General features: G+C 42.4%; 1 protein-coding gene across 1 annotated transcript in view; it reads right to left on the reverse strand.

Moving 5' to 3' along the window:
• Positions 1–20,214, reverse strand: part of lrch1 (leucine-rich repeats and calponin homology (CH) domain containing 1) — a 57,164-nt gene extending 36,950 nt beyond the window's left edge. The window contains exons 1-2 of the mRNA XM_079277659.1: positions 19,874–20,214; positions 3,080–3,224 (exon numbers count right to left, since the gene is read on the reverse strand). Coding sequence (XP_079133785.1) covers positions 3,080–3,224; positions 19,874–20,087 — 359 coding nt within the window. The 5' untranslated portion in view covers positions 20,088–20,214. The remainder of the gene's footprint in view (positions 1–3,079; positions 3,225–19,873) is intronic.
• Positions 20,215–20,670: the final 456 nt, after the last annotated feature.

Raw genomic sequence — 20,670 nt, forward strand, 5'->3', positions numbered from 1 at the left:
TCTACGAGCCACACACACTTCTGCTTTGAGTGAAGTTTCAACTTCAAATTGCACTTGTAAGAGGAAGGTGTGAAACGCCAGAAACATCCAAAAAACAACAAGAAACCCTGATAATAATAACAACAAGGGGCTTTATCACTTTTTCCCCAGGAGGCTGTTTAACAGGTCAGAGCGTGATGCATCCACCTCCGGTTTCTTTGCTGGATTCCTGTTCAGCAAAACACAACTTTTAAAGCAGCTCGGTGTAAACGTCACTGACAACTTGATAGTAAATTACTATAATTTTACTCAACTATGTCCAAAACAACTCCTCTTAGGTGAAATTGTCTCTTTTTTCTACTTAAACGGCACTTTGGGCGTTCTGTATAATAAATCTCACTGAGAAAAGCAAACGGCGTCTTTATTCTCTGACCAGTAAAAGAGAAACACACACACACACACACACACATTCATCACAAGACTGTGAAACCCCCTCTGACTCTGCTCTGAAAATAACATTCAGGAAACATATAAGTGAGTTTGTTCAGCTGTTCACACACATTTTAGGAGGCAATGGAGAAAATAACAAGACTTAAGAGTCGACAGTCCTGCCAGCAGCTCTGTGAGGCCGTACAGCGGTGACTTTAATGCTAATAATGACAATGCTAACATGCTAATGTTTAGCAGGTATAATGTTTACCGTGTTCAACATCTTATTTGAGTGTGTCAGCATGCTGGTCAGCAGTAAACAGAAAGTACAGCTGAGGCTGATGTCAGTAGTTCAGCAGATATCTGGTCATAAGCCAAAGCATTGGACACATTTAAATGTTGATCTGGATGAAATGTTAGAGGATCACCAAAATTATTACAATTCATCCTGAGGGGGAGATGAGTGTGTGAACCACATTTCATCACAAATGTGACCAGCCCTTCTTTCTGTGGCGAGATATAAAGACTTCTCTCTACAGTGGTTATGAATATTAGACATCTCTCTCTCACACACACACACACACACACACACACACACACACACACACACACACACACACACACACGCCTGCTGGTTGTTCTCACACCAGATCATTTAAAAACCTAATTAAACTGATCATTCATTAAATTACTAATTTACTCAGCGATAGCATGACTGGAAAGAGTGTGTGTGTGTGTGTGTGTGTGTGTGTCATTTTTAACATCTTTTCTTAAAGATCTATATTTTCAATCTTTCGTATATTTTGCGGTTATCCAACCTTGTCACCTCTTACACTTGCAATTTATATTTAAATATTTATTATTTTCGTGATGTTTTTATTGTGTAGTTTTCATACGTTTTAACATTTGTTTCTAATTCTGTTCAGTAACACACTTCAGGCTTTATTAAGCATAATTTGCATGAAAGGTGCTATAAAAACTCTTTATTATCATAATTAATATTCCTGATATCCATCTTTGGTTACTTGAGTCTAGATTAATTTAGTTTTATCTTTAGAGCTGCAGCTAATTTCTATCGTATCAAGTATTTTCTAGATTAGATTTCCAATAAACCAATTAAACGAACCAGTGAACCATTCAGCCTAAAGAATGTGGAGAAAACACATTATCATTTCCCTTTGTGACACCCTCAAACATCTATTATTCCAAAACCCAAAGATATTCATGGTACAATAATATGTGATGGCAGAAAGCAGAAAATCAGTCAGAGAAGCTCAAACTATGTAAATATGACTGCAATTAAGGATTATTTTCTTTATCGATTATTTTCTATGTTAATAGTTTGGTCAATAAAGTGTGAAATGTCAATCATTAATTCCTAAAGTTCAAGGAGAAGTCTTTGAATGTCTCCAAACAACCCAAAACTCAGTTTAAACACAGATGAGCAGAAGGAACCAGAGAATGTTGATTGATCCATTCATCATTTCAACTCTAGATGTAAACATTACCACAAATACTTGAGATTATCAGATCAAAGCTCAAATAAAAACATAACCAGAAGTCAAATAGATGTTTCATGTTGTGATTGAATTTAAGGAGCAGTGAGTCTCACAGAGATGACAGCGTGGAGACAGCAGCACCTTTAAACACAATCTGAGAGAGTGCAGCGCTGTGTGTGTGTGTGTGTGTGTGCGTGTGACAGGCTTTTTAATTTAACTAACAGTCCACTGAACACCAGTTTTGTGTGTGGACACAGTTCCCCCTTCAGCATCGATGGTACAACACACACACACACACACACACACACACACACCTGCAGTGAGTCACCTAGTTGAAACAGTGAAAGCGTTGTGACAGTAAGCGGGCAGACAAAACACAGTCTACTGACATTAAAAGAACAATAACACTGTTTTTATTTTTGCTTCGTCACTCTGATTTGATCCGGTGGTGTGCTCAGACAGCAGCTACACACACACACACACACACACACACCTAAAACAACACAGACAACATGGCATTTGGGCACTGATGTAAACTTTCAAATTAAAGGCTTTTATTTCAACTTAGGTTTCATTTTCATAGCTTTGGCCAAAAATGTCTATCTGTCATAATAACACCAAGTTAATTAAAAGTACAAAAATAACTTTTGATGCTTCAGTTTAATGTGCGACTGAGATTTGATGTTTTCTTTGGCTGGCGGGAGATAAAATATCTTGGAAATACATAACTCCCCAATGCTTGGGGCCGGTGGGTCACCGGGGTTGCAATCCACTGGCAGAAATGAAAATATTCTGTATTTATGTATATATATATTATTTTGTATGTATGACAGCCATGATGCAGCATCAATACGTGGGAAACCTCCGTCTGCTTTCAGCGCAAAGGAACGATGATAATTATGCTAAACACTTTATTTTTCTTGTGTTCAACAAACATCTGGTTGATTTCTGGAGTAGAGAGATGTTTTCCTGTCTGGTGTCTTACTGGCTTTCCTGCACACAAAATCTGCATCTGTTTAGAAAGTACTGCTTCAGAGATGCTGGAATGCTGCATCGTACCCAGAATGAAACACCCTCAAAACATCCACAAGTCCTCCCTGATATATTAGAGAGAGAGAGTGAAGAAAAGCTTCGGCTCTCACACCGTAAGACAGAAAAGTAACAGCGTGTACCTGAGGTTTAAGGAGGTGAGTGACTGCAGGCCGATGATGCTGTCTGGGATGGTCCTGATGCAGTTGTGATACAGACTCAACGTCTCCAAAGCGACCAGGTGACACACCTCTGAGGGGACGTCGGCCAGTCTGTTCTTTGAGAGGTCTGCAGAGAGGAGAGGGAACACAAAATCATTCAATCATTGGCTTTACAAATACAGATGAGTCTGTTTGAGTAAAAAGTTCAGTTTTAGTTGAAAGTGCTTTAGAGAAGTGTTGACTCAACGCAGCACTGTGGTATACAGGGATCACGGACCCTTCTATCCGAGGTACAAATGAAGTCGGCCGCTCAAGGCCAGGATTGGTGACATCACATCCTGCTGTAGCTCGGCAACAACAATATCAACTTCAGTTATCAGCTGCGGCCAAAAAAGGCCGAGAACCAATTACTCCACATTGTTCTCGTGAAGCTGAACTCTTAAAAACACATTTTGTTTTGTTAGCGGAGCGAGAACTCCCAGAGAGTTAATTTCCTCTGCGGGCAGCGGTCACGGAAAAGTTCTGTTTGGATTCATGTGATGCGGCCTCACAACAAGAGGCTACGTCTCACTCGAGTCGTATTTGTGTAGAATATCTGTCAGAACTTCTGCCGGTAATAAACTGTATTGTGGAGTCACTTCCTGCACTTGATACAGATTACATTGTTCACAATCAACACTGAAGTCGTCTCAGAGCAGCATTTCAGAAGCTGGAACAAGAGAACATTTGGTATTTCTGCTGTTGATGTACTGCTCACCCGACTGCGATGTTCTGACAAATCTGACTTTACAAACTGCTGCAGAGATTCTGTCGGTAAACAGCGCAGCGGGGATATTCAATCACTGCGCATCAGCAGCACAGGCGCTGTTGCATCACGGGTCACCGAGTCACAGGAAGTGCTATTTAAAACAACGCGGTTGAGAAACAAAGAGCTCGTCAGTCCCGCTTTCATCCTCCGAGCAAACAGCCGCAGTCTGACTCAACGACCGGCTGCAAACACACTGCTGTTAGAGAGAGCGAGTGTGTGTGTGATGTCTAATATTCATAACCACTGTAGACATTTAACCTCTAAAATAATGCAGTGGACATCATTACATATATTCACTGCAGTGACCTTAATAAAAAAAACATGTTTCTCACACACACACACACTTTAAGAGCACAACACAACAGTTGCTGCTGATGGAATCAGATCACTTCCTGTCCAGTCTGTTCGGGATTCTTCCGTAACTCCTCACTAAACCCCCGACATGTTTCAGAGGACGTGAGCCGATAGAGGACTTGTTTCAACCTGCAGCATCAAACGAAGCGCCGAGCGGCTTCTCGAGGTTTCAGCCTCTGTTGTTCCCGATCGTCAGATGCCGAGAACGACGACCATGAATGAGCCTTCATGCTGAACTGCTGCTGGGTACGGTCGGCCTTCATATTGACAACATGTACTGCTGCAGACACTTCATTAGTGAGCCCGCAATGTGGGACAAAAACAAAAAAAAGGTTTTGCCAACCTCCTAAGAGGAAACAACATATTATGGTTTAGAATTTTAGTCCTTGTCCTTAGAAGTTCTTCATAACAACTCGCAAGTTACCAAACAGGTTTGCAGCAGTCAAACGTAACATTGAAGCGGGCGAGATGTGGCGATATTATTGTCGAAACTGTTCGGTGTTTAGTAACAACTCCACAACTAGTTTGTGTGATGCAACAAGCTTAACTTCACATTTCATTTAGTGAACACTGACATTAGAACTCTACATAATGAACTATAATTGTCCCAGATGTGATGGTTTAGTGCCGAATGAAACAGAAAACAAGCTACGGAAATATTCAAATAACATATTTTCTCAACATAAATGAAAGCGGACTTCAAAATCAATCAAACAAACGTCCACCATTTATTTGTTTTTTCAGCCACGAGTCTCCAGCTTCCTGTGGCTGAAGCTCTATTAGTTTCTGCTGCATTTTAATGTCATGTTAAAGACTTTTGTATGATCACATTTTAATTATTCACTCTTTTAATGTTTCAGCGTTTGTAAAGCTTTTTAAACGATCCCCGACCTGAGACTTCTCTGCTGACAGACAACAACAAGATAGAAACGCAATTAAACAGAATAAAAAATGAGTCCTGAATCATTTTCACAACTCTGTTAATGACATTTCCTCACACCTGCAGGCAACTGAGCAGATCAACGTGAGAGAAGTTAATCTTCTGGAGTGCCGATGCTTTAAACACAAAACACACCCTGAGAAACAGGCCTGGGGCTTCCTGTGTTAATAACACTCCCTCTTACGGGGCAGGAAGTGATCTCATCGAGGTCACGAGGTGGGTCGGTGCATTGTCGTCGACGTGTGACCTCTGAACTCTAGAGGACAGCGATGAAGAACGCTCACGTGAAGACACCTTGGGGAGTCTTCGTCTACTTAGACGCAAATCAGGGGAAGAAAAGAAGAACATAAAGTTCAGTTTCCTTCACACATAGTAACATTATACATCATATCAGAGGTTTACACACTGTGAGGCCACTCCCTCAGGCGTAAGGAACATGTGCAGTGTGTTAAGGTGAGAGGGGCAGGTGCAAGTTGCAAGTTGTTTCCATGACAAACAGCCGGTGTTCATGCATGTTTACTGTGTTACAAAGCGCTTTGTTACAGTGCACACAGACAACATGTGAACTAAAACCAATGGAGGTACAAGCACTCGGACTCAGTGCAGGAATGTGGAGGCTGAGCAGCTGAGACACAAGAATGTTTCCTGCCTACTCATTGACACAGAGCTCTGTCATCTAACAGCGCTGCAGCAGGACGGCGGGGAAAGAGGAAGGAAGGAAGCAAGGGGAGGAAGGAAGGGAGGAAGAAAAGACTGATGAAATTCACATTTCAATGTTAGCAAACTAAAGAAACGTGCACAGGGTCAATAAAACGTGAGCACCATAACAAGCCAGAGTTCAAACGGTTCACTGTGGGTGAGCTTATTGTTCAGGGCGTCATCATCCACCACCAACTGATCGTGAGACGACACGCATCCAGACCTCTGTGGCTCACCGCCTCACCCAACAACTTCCTGCCGTAAAACCGGATCAAACGTGAACTGTTCACTCAGTATAAAAGAACATGTCTGCTCTTTCCCATGGCATAAGTCTGCACTGCATATCTGCCATCCTTCAGTAGACCTGCTACTTATTCTGTATGTAGTATACTTGTCTGCTTTAGGAGTTAAGTTTTCAGATGAATCGACAAAAAGAAAAACAAAGTACATAAAAAAAAAGGTTTTTAGAGAAACTAACTCTTAGTCATGACGGTAATTTGTTGCATTTTGATTGGCTGAAGAAGTTTCTCGTCCTTATGGTTCAGATCTAAATTCCGCAGAGTCAGCTCGTCTAGTTGTGTCAGCCTGAAGATCTCTAAACTAAGTGTATATATATATATAAAGACTATGTGTGTGTGCGCTGTGGCTGTATCCTCTGGTTGTGCAGGGAGCGACTCCTCCCTGCAGTACTGTAATGACAAGCTTCATTTCACACACACACACACACACACACACACACACACACACACACACACACACACACACACACACACACACACACACACACACACACACACACACACACACACACACACACACACACACACACACACACACACACACACATCATCATCATCATCATCATCATCATCATCATGAAATGAGTGATTAAAAACACAAACATACATGTTTGTGTGTGCAAAGACGGAGGGAGTGAGGGGTTAACAGGAGAGAAAGAATGACGAGAATAGACAGACAATAGAGGGAATAGTAAGGAAAGGAAATGAATCCATTCAGGTACTCAAATACAGTTTCACACTTCACTAACTATGCTTTTCCACAACAGGCCCAAAGGTTCTGGAGGAAAACAGAGCTGTTATCGTAATCAAGTTATAGCAAAGTTTATTTTAAGGACTTTGTGGCCGTATGATAGAAAAAGAAACCTCACGGAGCAGAGGACAGCTGTGGAATCAGACTGTCTGGGCTGAACTACAGAGGGACGTTGGCTGGTGTGGTGGTGTGTGTGTGGGGGGGGGTTCATGGCGGTGTTCTCACCACTTGCTGACTACAGAGGAAACAGAGTCGGTCCGGGAAACTGAAGGTGCTGGGAGTAAAACTCGCTGCCTCAGGCTCAGTTTGTGCTGATGATGGTGATCTGCTTCCTTTAGCTGCTGCCGTCAGCGATCTGCTCCGATATAAAATACTGAAATAATAAAGTTACAACAACACCAAGAGTACCCAGACTGTTTAATAACCAGCTATAAGCTTTCTAATGTTCAAGGAGACAAATCAGATCCAAATGTTTAAAAATATAAAAAGGTAGAAGCTCAAACTGCAAGTCGCTTTCACCTGAAAAACATCTGACCGTATGAAGACCGTATTCATGTTATGATTCTTTTCATTCCATATGCAAGTAACGATTTATGTATGTTCATCTCTTTTTCAGTCATATATATTTTCTCCGCTGAACGTTGGCCTGTTTTTAATCAACAACAACTTCCAACCTGCACTACTTATACAAATGTAAATGTGATGATGCAGGAGCTGAAGTCACCATGAGAGTCACATGTCTGTGCAGACATGCATGTGTGCATCACAAATATGTGCGGGCATGAGTGTGTGTGTGTGTTTCATGTTTATCTTGGGGCAAAAATATAAATACATATTTGCAGATCATCCAAATGTTTCTCGATATAAACCTAGATGTATATTGTGTGTGTGTGTGTGTGTGTGTGTGTGTGTGTGTGTGTGTGTGTGTGTGTGTGTGTGGGTGGTTGCAGCAGATGGACGTGGGTCAAGAAATAGGTCATGTAGAAATCCTGTGGGGACAACCAGCCATTCCTAGACTTCCACAAAAAAACATTAAAACACACAAGATTTGCTTTATAAGGACCGTTTATGGGAGGCAAACACACACTCACACACACTCCAAATTGTTTTCCTGTGCTACTGGAACATTCCTCATCCACCAGAAGGAGATTTATTTGACCTCAGAAAAGGATCTCAGGTCCACTTTGTTTTTCTACTCCTGGCAATGATTCCTAGTGAGGGACATTTTAAAATGGATTTATTTGTATATGTATGTTTTGTGTGAAGCTGATGCATCTAAAGTGACTTCCAGAGAAGTGCAATTGGATTTAATGTGGCCAACAGGAAAAACATCTTCATGTCAAAGTCAACAGATTTCTAGAAAGTATATATTTACGGACTGACACATTGTTTTTTCGGGGCTTTTCGTTGGATTTGTTGACAGTCAGGAAAATCGATATAATAGCAGCCTGATCCTTTCATAAGCAAATCAGAATATGAGTAGCGGTTTCACTCTTCTGCCTCTTCCCCTCATCCACGTTTCCCACACACAGTATGTAGGTTACACACACACACACACACACACACACACACACACACACACACACACACAGTATGTAGGTTAGCAGAGCTGGGGCGACCTCAGTAAGCAGACAGATTGATAGTTAAAGGCATTTTCTGACACTCCAAGTCAGTTTCTTATTTCTCTGGTGTCTTTATCTCTTAGAGAAGCAATATCTCCGCAGGAAGCTGTAAAAATCACCCAGTTTAAAGGATGTCAGCTTGTGAAACATAAATATTAAAAAAACAACGCATTTGTTGTCCTGTATATTCCTCATGGAGAGTACTACTAGTTTGTAGTCGACCACCAAACATAATTCAGAGTTGTTCGTGATTGATTTCCACCAACAAACGTAACTTTTTCATGTCTTAAAAGCCAGAAAGCACCACATGTTGAACAACTAATTAAACACAAAGACCGGTGGTCTATGATTGGAGTCCTGCAGGAACACACATTCTCATGTTCCTGTACGCTACGTGTCAGTCAGCCATCAAAAACAGGTATTACTGCTAATTTATAGGGCGGACAAACAAACGGAACAACAAGAACCGTGAACTCCACAGAGAGAGCCGGAGGAGAATAAAACCTCTTCAGAGAGAGCTGAACTTCTTCTGAACTTTGGCTCTGACCTGATGTTCTGGATTATTAAATAACTCACTCCTCATGACACAACTATTTTTCCATTCGCTCAACATTTTAGGCCTCTGTCATTTTTAAACTCGTATCCTCTCCTGATGTCAACAGTCCTGACTCCTGTTGTAAAAATCAAACGTGTTAAAAAACAACAGGCACAGACTGGATGTGCACACGCGTCTGTATGATTGTGTTTGCCTAAATCTTTCCCTTATGAGTGTACGCAGAGTGAATAAATACGATGATGGTTGATACGTAAACAACCTGAGCTTCGTCGTGGTTTTACGATCACTAACCGTTGACCCTGCTGCTGTCGGTTCACTGTAGTGTTGGTGATCACGAAACTGAAACTATTCAAGAGAGGTCCATCTGAAGTCCTAAAATGGAAACTGGTGGAAGTAGTGAGGAGTCTTCTTCTGTCTGATCAACTCTTAAACCAATACGAGAAAACAAACGTGTGTACAAGCAATTATATTGATCTATTCAGCCACTAAAACACAAATAAAAGATGAAAATGCAATACCAATGACACGCAGTGACCTCCCTGTTTATCAGCTGTGTGTGTGTGTGTGTGTGTGTGTCTGACCCAGTGACCAGCAGACAGTCATGGATTAGTAGTACTGTAGATTTAGAGGATTTGGGGTGATTATTGTGAGGGGCTCACACAGATGAATGTTGATTTATCACAGAATGTTTGAATTTCAGATAGACATTCAGTGGTAATCTATAGTTTTAATGCAAATTTGATTCATAAAAAAAACACACGTTGACATTATCCTTCGAATCTTTGGAATTGTTATTCCACATCAGCAAGTAGTGGTGTAGAGTAGAACGGAGAGGTGTTTATTTGTATGGTGCTTTGCATAAAGAATGAAATCACTGATGTTACAGTGAAGACAGGATGTGAACAGACAGACGCAGAAAGAGAAGAACAGGGTGAGAGACGGAGGGAAAAAATGTCCAGTTTAAAAATAGACAGACAGTAAAGAGAGACACAGGAGACAGAGGAGGAGGAGAGCTGGCAGGCAGAGACATTAACAGGATTGGAGAGGGGGAGTTTCCTCAAACTGGCAACCCACCAGGCACACCACCCTGCATCATCAAATACAACAACAAGACCCCCACCACTGACCCACATCTTTCTCTGCTGTCAGCATATCACTAAACTGTCTGTGTGTGCGCGTGTGTGTGTGTGGCCACTAGCAGGGCTCAGGGGGATGGCATGATCGTAAAACAGCACCCACCCCTCTGAATTTCAAAACATTATTACTGGCACTGTGTTAAAGCAATTCAGGCTAATGACATCTTTAAAATCAAAAATAGAGTCCAGGGAGGGGCATGCAATACCAGGACTGTGATTGGTTAAGGTCAAGCGAGAACTTCCTCGTTCACAGCAGTTGATTCTTCCTCCAGTGTTTTATAGAAGACGTCTCGCCGGAAACAAAGACCACTCACGCTAGCTTTTATCAACACACATTCATAATCTACAGGATAAAAGTGCAGCTTCCTCCTTTTTGAGAGCGTCAACCAATCAGGCGGGATTAAGAATCGGGGGAATAATCTTTGTTCTCAGCTGGTTAGTAAAAAGCCACATCCACGGGAAAAAAAGCATCAGCGAAAAATAAATGATGCGTGAGATTAGGTATACAGGTTGTTAAATCCAAATAACACAAAAAAAAAAAAACATACGTCACACAACTCTTTGATTGTTGAGACAAGGAACCATGTGGAGTAATAAACATAACACGTATCCTTGAGATCTAAGACGTGTTTAATGTATTTCCTTCCTCATAAGGAGTTAATATTTTGAATCGCACATTGTTTACCAGTGTTTGCTACATTTGTTGGTACGTTACCATCACCAACTTGTCCATCAGAGAAATGTGTATCGCATCGCTCACACACACACACACACACACACGTTTGATAGAAACAAAACGGGGACACACTCACAACCAAAACTCGACAGAAAGCCTTTAACTGGTCCAAACTCTATAAGCGTTGCTAGCTTGTACAAACGGATACAAGTAAGGTTCAAATGAGTGAAACGCTATTGGAAATGAAACAAACTCTTCATGACAGCAACACCAGACTTCAAATATCTCATGAATATCCACTTTAAATTGTAACACCACACACACACCAGCAGAGATTTAATGTCACACCTGAGGCTGCCAGACACTGAATGTTCAGATTAAGTTTGAACAGATTTCACTTAATGTTGCAGCTTTCGTTTGTGTGGATGTAGATTTATATTGCTGTGTGTGTGTTTATGAGCATATGTGAACACTTATTTATGTATGCTGGCATGTGCTTCACGGTGTATTAGGATAAGCCTGAAGGAGAGGGGTATGGAACGTGTGTGTGCTCGTCATGGTGAACCAGTTATGGAAAGATGTGTGTGTGTGTGTGTGTCAGGAGGATTTAGGTGGGCTATAGAGGCGTGTGTGTTGGGGGTTGAATGTGGCCTACATTTGGAGGATGAGAGACTGCTCCTGCTTATTTATTCAAATGGATCGGGCGTCTGTGAGGATAGACTCCGACTGTAAGGCTCAGATTTAGAAACACTCGAGCTGCAGGACGAGACAACGTCATCATGGAGCTTTATAACACTACACAATGAATATTGCATTTATTGATTTGATATTCTCTTGAAATGCAACATTTGCAAACCCATCGGTACCCACCACAAACACAAATCCAAAGGGATTATGGGTAGAACGAGACGAATGCAGATTTGATTGCAAAGAAATTTAAAAAATGATGACATCACTGATGCTCATATTTCCATAATTGTCTTCTTGACGGGTCTGAGGATGTAAAGTGCAGCAGTGAGCCTGGACTGGTTTGTCATTACTGGGAAACAGGGAGCGTGTTCAATAAACACGCTCCCTGTGAGTCAGGTGGTCGGTGTGAAACTAAACAAACCAAACATGAAAGACGGTCAAATTATTCACTTCTCTTTTTGCACTATATCACAACAGAACGGTCGGAAAGTTCTCCAACAAGTTCTTCGCAAGGTATTGTCTTTTATATGTACGGCCAAATCACAGTTCCTGAGACGGCGAACTGTCAGAGCATCGTGCGCTCACTACGGCTCTCCGGAGGTGAAAACTGTGAAAACATCCACACGTTAGAGCCGGCACAGTTGCTCCGCTGTTCTGACAACGAGACAAGCTGTTGTCCCAGACCGCTGTCCCGTCGTTGGGGGAGGCACAAACAACACGTCTGATCTCAGATGAGGAATGATGATTAAAAGATTACCCGAGTTGGAGAGAATGGCCTCGCTAACTCAACGGGGTTTGTGTCTCAGATATACAGTGTTTGTGCAGGAAACACAAATCGTGGCAGAATGTGTGTCGTCTATTCATCAGACATGTCTCGTCACTCAACAGTACGGTAAAATATCTTTTGACATAAAATGTCTTATAGGGTTGATGTTTGTTCGTCAAAGTGCCAGAATGATTTCCCAATAAACAGACCTAGTTTACAGGCATGCTAGCGCTGTGAGGCTATACCTCAGCTAAATGCTAATCTCATGCTAACATGCTCACAATGACAATGGAGGTAGACATTAAACCTGTTGTTCCCCATCTTAGCTTGGTGCAATAGTATGCTAATTAGCATAGCAGACGGTGGGGTCACGTGAATATCTGTACTGTGTTTCATAGCATTAGTTAATCCTCCCATAGAGTCTACCGGGTCCCTGTGCTGTCGATGCAGGTTTACGTCACCAGAGAGAAGTCTGTTCTGTAGTCCGTGAATGTGTGTTTGTATGTTCTGCTCCACATAGCAGCTTCAGAGAGTTGCCGAATCAGATGAGAAACACCGATAGGAAAAAAAGAAAAAGCCTCGAAAGACCTAATTTGGGCACAAACACCCACACGGGTTATGACCTCATCGCATCACAGCTGTAACGACGTTGGTTCACATTTGAGTTGTGAGTGAACTCAGCCTGGAGCGAATGATTATTTTTAGAAAGCGGAGAGGAAAAAAAAAGTTCACAAACATATGATGTGACATCATCTTGACGGTTTTCAGTGTGTAAAGCGATGTCACGGCCCTCGGTCACGGTCTGACTCACAGGGGGTCAGGTATCAAAGGAGAAGACCACTTCCTGCTGGGCTCAGTGATCGGGTGTCCCACAGTGAGGCCATGACCTCCTCTGATGTACAAAAGACCCTTTCTGAAGACACGCAGTGTCATCGCAGGAACATGGCCGACTGGAAACCATTTCTTTGGCGGGTTCATGTTCCACATTAAAAGAAAGTCATGTATCATTATATATATGACCGCCTGCATTACATAACTGCAGCCATTTGTCAAATACCTGTAAAAATGTCTGACGTTTGGTGGCCATGCAGTAGAAAGGATGCCGACTGTCGGTCATCTGCAGCTGTACTTCACAGTTTAGTGGGTCTGGGTTTAGTGGGTGTCCTTGGTCTCTCTGACAGGAAACGATCTGAGCCGTTGCCTCCTGAAAACAATGAGGTGGGGAGCGGTCACTTCCTGTCTCTGTGCTGGTGAACGCACCACCTCACAGTGTCATTAAGGAGAATCACAACCCCACCCGACTTCAGGCTGGCCTCCGCTTTTCCAGAACTTTACGTAAATACTTGAAAAACTAATGCCGGCTAGAAAGACGTTGCCATTGCGGCCATGTTTGCATGCTAATGTTAGCATTTAGCTCGAAGCCCCCCCCCGCACCTTAGTACAGCTGCAAAGAGCCACTAGCTTGGCTGCAGATTATTGAACGTAAAATGACAAACAATGAATGAATTATCAAAATTGTGGCCAATCAACAAATCAATTTAGAGACTAATTGTTCCTCCCATTAGGTCAATCAAACAAACAGTGGCTATGTGATATCACGACTGCAACAAAGAGTAACATATAAACTATTTTAACAGCTAACCTGAGAGGTAAAGCACAGACTAGCTCTATATCTTATTTAGATAATTATACATTACATCACGTCTCTCACTAACCCAAGCTGACAGGAGTCGGCCTTCATTACGTCCTGTTTGATTGTATTCTAGTGTTTTATAGCTCAGTCCAGTGTGCTCTTCTCTGATCTTCTGTCTGGTGTCTCCGAGGCTGTTCGCTCCTCTGAGAGAAACCATTAACTACTTCATTAAGTGCTTCATTCACTATGCATGAGGCCCTCTGTGAACTCCCCCTCCATCAATAGAAAGAGGTTTGAAGTCAAGATTATGGTACAGGTTCATGTTTAAACCATGCATTTATTCATGAGGTTAGAAGTAGGGGTTAGTTTGAGTAAATAAGGTTTTAAAACGTATGCATTTACCAGCCAAATTATACCAAATGTGTCATTGAATAAAACTATATTAAGTATTTTGTCTTAAATTGTCAGAATTTGTAAATAAAAAGTAGTTTTTTGACACATTCAAATAACATGCTCTGCTATAGATAATGTAGTTATTCCAGTGTCCTCACAAGTATGAATAAGAGTGTGTGAGTGTGTCCGAGTGTGTGTGTGTTTCTGTCCCAGCTGTCATTACGTTCAGGTGTGGCAGGAACAGTGGATGGACCCTCCTCTAACCCAACACCACATTCCTGGGAGTCCACAGCTTCCTCTCTCTGTGTGTGTGTGTGTGTGTGTGTGTGTGTGTGTGTGTGTGTGTGTGTGTGTGTGTGTGTGTGTGTGTGTGTGGATGAAATGGAAGGAAGAGCAGTGAGGTAGAGGAAGTGAGGGTGGTAAACTCTGGGCGGTGAATCCTGCCTTAGGCAATCATGCATTCAGCCACACACACATTAAAAACATGCTTTATTCACATCTTAAAAGTCCCGACATCACAAAAAATAAGTTATTGTTCTTTGAGAAATAAAAAGCCACTGGAGAGTGTGGGACTTATGGTGATTCCCATATTGAGTTGCATTGAGAATCGTTAACAGGTGAATCGTAATCGACTCAAATCGTACAGGGGATGTTGTTTCTGTTAATATGACCCTTACTAATGTACTTACTGTGTGTGTGTGTCCACTGAAAAACTGCCGCGCACACACACACACACACACACAGGCAGTCATTTGTAGGAGCATACATTAGAATAGAGTCGGTCAGCGTGTTCCTGTTTCGTTCTTCCACCTCCAAACAGCAGTATCAGTAGAAGAAGAAAGGAAAGTAAAAGCGTCCTGCAGCTCAGAACAAAACTAAAGAATCACACAAACCCACATTTACACGCAGCCGACTAGAGCGCAGTCGATTCAAATCAATCTGCAGCCATTTTAACCATCAATTATTGATTTTTTTAGCGCCCTTTTATGTGACAGTAAACTGAGTACATTGGGATTTTGGAGTGTTGATTGGTTAAAAGAAGAAGACGTCACCTTGGGCTTCAGGAAACTTTGAGCCCCATTTGTGTACATTTTCTGACATTGATACACCCATCTATGAATCGCTCAATTGAGAAAATAATCTGCTCATTAATCGATGACGAAACGTTTATCACATTACAGCCTTCCAAATGTGAACATTTGCTGGTTTATTTTGACTTCTTTGTTATTATTAAACTGAATACATTTCAGTTGATTAATGAAGAACATATGATTCAGATTAATTGAAATCTGTTGCAGCCGCCAACCGACACAAAGCCTGCTGGAGCAGTCTGAATAAATCATCACCCTCTTTAACTTCCTGTTCCTCGACTCAGGTGTCCACCATCTTTAAAAAATCCCCCAAAACTCCCCAGAGAACGCTCATAATTACTGTTTAAATGTCTGCAATTCAAGATAGGACAGATTGTAGGACTATTTAATAAATGAAATAAAAACAAAACATCAAGATATTAATCAATCATATGTGAAGAAATACAATCTCTTGCTGTTCAACTTACAGCAGGTCAAACTGAGGTTACTGAACCACCTGTTTACCTTTGAAACCTCAGCAGGTTGCCGGTTCAACACCCCCATCACCCACACACACGGTCATGGTTTGGTGGTTGAGGTTGATATCAGCCAAAAGACCATATCAGGCGAAAAGAGAGAGAGAGAGCAGACTGACCAGTTGGTTTGGAAACGCTGAACTCAGGTGATACTCGCCGTCTCTATTCAATGCTTCCACCAGATCCCTCGTTCATCAGTCTGTGTGAGAGGAGTCTAATGATACAGGCAGTCAGGACTCATAGTGATCATCACTGTTGATTACTGTAGCAGTTACTACACACACACACATATGTATATGTGTCAAGGATGGGGTGACGCATCTGACAATTTGTGTAACTTTCCGAAATCAACAATTCAAACATTTACACCCGAGTTATGGCAGCAATCAGGGCTCAACGATAAGGATCGCCAGCTAGCCCGAGACCAGTAAAACACCACGTCGGGCGAGTAAATCCAGCAACTAACTCGCCCCAATCCGGAAAATAATAAAATAAAGAATTAAACACATCGCTATTCCTTCTCACCTCAGTCGAGAGTTACACATGCACAGTACCGGTCGGGACCTGGCGGGAAAATGGCGGCGGACAAAGACAAAGTTTATAAGCTGAAGTGCAAGTGAGCATTTCAATTACGGCTCCCCCACTCTCTAAGACGGTCGGCTTTTCTCTACACATCTGAGTGCGGACGTTCACGGTGGTTTTAAACATTTCGCCTTCAGACGTGGTCAGACAGCACGTCCCACACATTAGTTCTCTCTTTCCCAGCAGAACCCTAACCTGTAGTTACAGGGAGACGTTGAAGGAAACCAGCTCCAGTGTGTGTGTTTCACTACAAGTTGAGACTTGTGTGGCTGCTGATATGAAACTAGGCTGAACCACAGTGTGTGTCTGTGTGCTTGCATTTTAAGTACATGTGCATGCATGCGGCGCTTCGGCCAAACTGCTCCGGTGTAGATTTTAGTAAAACGTGCTCGTGCACAGTGACTCACTCCATTCTTTCTCATCTATTTTCATTTCGTGGGGGTCGATCACAGCTCTCGTGTGATCAGAGACGACTCCGTCTTCCACACTGATGAACCTGCACACACCGTTTACTACCATCAGACCAGCATGTCAACGATTTAACAGATAAAGATCATGTTGTTAATTACATTTACAACAACATAAATCTCCCTCAGGGCTGCACACTTCTGCATCGCTGCATGTTTTTAATTCAGAGAGCGACTACACCGATGATGTAGACATGTACAGCTGCACATTCGGAAACAGTGCTGAGCTGGTTCAGACGGTCTGGAGATGGAGACGCAGAAGAAAAACCTATTAATACATTTCGCATTTTCTCAGCTCCACAAGAAGCTCTGTGATCAAACAGGTTTGGCCCGAGTCAGACGCCTGTCTGATGTCTTACACTTTACTGACGAACCAAAAAGTGACAGACGATTTAGAAACAAGTCCTCTGCCTTCCCGGCAATGCCGCCAACGTTCGGTCAGTAACTACAAATCCATTTCAGCAGCCGTTTACAAACATTTACATTCCTCCAACAATTTGTGGGCCCACACGCAACGGCTTGATTGACATATTGCATGAACTAAACAGAATAATTAGCAGTGGCTTTTGCTGGTGAAAAACTTTCATTCAGCCTCGTATTAAATCTGAACAAATGCTATGTGACTCAGCACCTGAACAAGCACCACAAACTCTCAGGAAATCAAACTACGGGTCTCCTGACGAGACAAATGAGATGGTGTTTGAAGGCGATGGTGGTATTATGAAATCTGAACCAACTACAGAAAACATCCCCCTATAACACAAAGCATGATGGGTATCGGGAGACAAACAGGAGATTCAATTAGTCATGCTTTGAAAGTGAAAAAGCTACTGCAAGAAATGACTCTTCCATCCAAACACCAACAGAACCAGACAAAAGTAGAATAATCCCCCAAAAACCTACCACAACTGGCAAAATGCTGTCACATTACAGGCAAAACGCTATGGAAGTGGCGTGATCGTGCACGCCGTTGGGCAAGGCAGCACTCGAGTACGATGCTGGATGAAACAGAAAGCCTGCGTGAGGCTGAATCCGGATCCAGTGTGCTGTAAAGCAGTTCAACTGAACCACACAGCCTCCATCGTCCCACTCACTTTACTTCATGCTGTGTGTGTGTGTGTGTGTGTAGACGTGACCCACTGTGGTTATGCAAGCCAAATTTCTTTTTTTAGTGCACAGAAACAAAGTCACAGCAACATAACGTCACTGTGACTTTCCAGTCCGACGGTAACCCGGCTGAACTTGACTTCACACAGAAACGTGATGTTTCAGTTTTACTTGATTTTTATGACGCTTGCAAATCTCCAATGTTTACATTTTGGTTGTTTGCAATCCTTTTTTTTCCTACTTTGTAATGCAAATGCTGCACAACAATTTCCCTCGGGATAAATAGCGTTATCTTATCTTAACAGTGTCCCTGTTACACGAGATAATCCACGAAACTGTCATTAATTAATTTTAATCTTTCATAAATACCAGTTAAGCTGACAAAGAGGTAATTTTTGAAGCCTCGAGGAGCACAAACTCAATTCCGTTAACCTCCATCCTATTAGCAGAGCAGCAGAACATCAACCACAACTGTCTGCATGTATAGATACCACACATTGGAAGATAATGACCCTGTAAAGTGTGACACCTCTGCTGACGTCATGTGACCGGCCTGCATCCATGTCATTGCACATTAAAGCAAATCAGCTTAACTACCTCCCCTCATATAGATCCACATAATATCCACATAATGCTGCAGCACCATATTGGCACAGCTCACTGTGTATGGGCAACACCAGCCTCTCTTTAGCATAGAGACCAAAAATATACAAAACATACACAAAAACAAGCCATTCCTCAGTGATGGAGGAAGTACTCATTGTTACCACAGTGTCATTTTACTCTATTACAAAGAGTCCATCACATGTAAAAATAAAAAAGTATTGGTATCAAAATATGTATAAAGTACCAAAAGTAAAAGTATTAATTATGCAAAATGTCCCATTTCAGAATAAAATACATCATATTACTGGATTATAATTATTGATGCATTAATGTGTTTTTTTAGTACCGCTAATAATACATATTTTATATAATTAATCCAAATCTGCAAATGTCAAATCAATGTAGCAGCTGAATTGTAGTGTAGAAGTAAAGTACAGCAGAAAATGAAACTACTGAAGTAAAGTACAAGTAACTCAAAATTGTACTTCAGTACAGTATTTGAGTAAATATACTCTGTTACTTCCACCACTATATTTCACTAGTAACTGTGATTAAAACACATTAAACTGAAAAACAGATATGTGAGCTCTACTCTTGTAAATAAAGCAGAGTGTGTCTGTGCTCTCCATGCCTGTTTACAACTGTAAACGGATTAAAAAGGAAGTGGTGGGGAATTCCACAGAAGGCCCACTGAACAGTCAGATCCTGCAGACGTTTAAGCTGGAAACTTGAGCAGCTTTTCCCTGAAAGCCTGAATCACCAACATCCTGTCTGCAGGATTCAGGTACCCACCGAGTCCACATCCAGCCGTGCACCCGGGATGTATAGAGAGCCTCATTTAAGGTTAAATACACACATATCCTGCAACACAGACGCGATGACCGTGCTAACACACCACCAGGGTTGCGAGTTCGACTCCCCGTTGTGGCCCAATATATAAACACGCTGTCGTGATTGTGGACGACTAAAGGACATTCCAGCACTATGCATACAGTTCAAGGGTCAGGGAGGACCACGCTGCTGCACAGGGAGTCGTTACCGCCCCAGCACCGGTGTCGTAGCTAACACCACGGAGAGATGCATACCTGCGTCCACCGTGTCCGTCAGGTCGTGGTTGGCAGCTGTCCGGGGGAACTCCTTTAGTTTTCTGCAGCTGAGATTGAGGACGCCGCTGGCCGCCGCCTCCTCCAGCGCCCGCTCCAATCCCCGGTTAGGAGGCAGGTTAGCGCTGCCGATGTGCGACTGGATCGACGGGGAGTGAGGAGGAGGACGAGCCGACTCCGGTCCCAACGTCGCCATAATGCTCCACCTCTCCGCGGTTCTCCGGGGGTGTGTGTGTGTGTGCGTGCGTGCGTATGTCGGTTATATCCGAGAGCGAGATAGAAGCGTGCAAAGGCTAGCTAACGGTCGGTACAAACAGCGGTACACCGACTTCTTCAGGCGTGCCGAGCCGTGCCGCGTTTCCTCCTCGATTGTAAGCCGCCGCGTCCGCCTCTCTGTCTGCGCGGTGCGTGAAGCTTCGAACACACAGCCGCAGCGCGACATCCGGTTGTAATATTTCAAAATAAGATATCTCCCAGTCCAGCGCCAGACCACGATGAAATCAAGCGCAAACTGTCTGTGAATAACAATAATAATGGCTGTAAATACAGTGTGAAAAAATTCATTAAATCATTTGGCATAATTAGCATGTCTTTAAATAAATTTGTATCCTCTAATAATTACATTTTTAGAAATACGGCCTGAATTTTATTTTACCCTTTGAACTGGTTGACTTAAAAGGAATGGCAGATTTTAATTTCCATTAATGTCAGTTTCATGACATATTTTATTCTCTACGTTTCCGTTTTCACTCTTGCATTTATTGGACTTGATGCAGCTC

The sequence above is a fragment of the Melanostigma gelatinosum genome (genome assembly GCF_949748355.1).
Source record: "Melanostigma gelatinosum genome assembly, chromosome: 10".
Classification (NCBI taxonomy): domain Eukaryota; kingdom Metazoa; phylum Chordata; class Actinopteri; order Perciformes; family Zoarcidae; genus Melanostigma; species Melanostigma gelatinosum.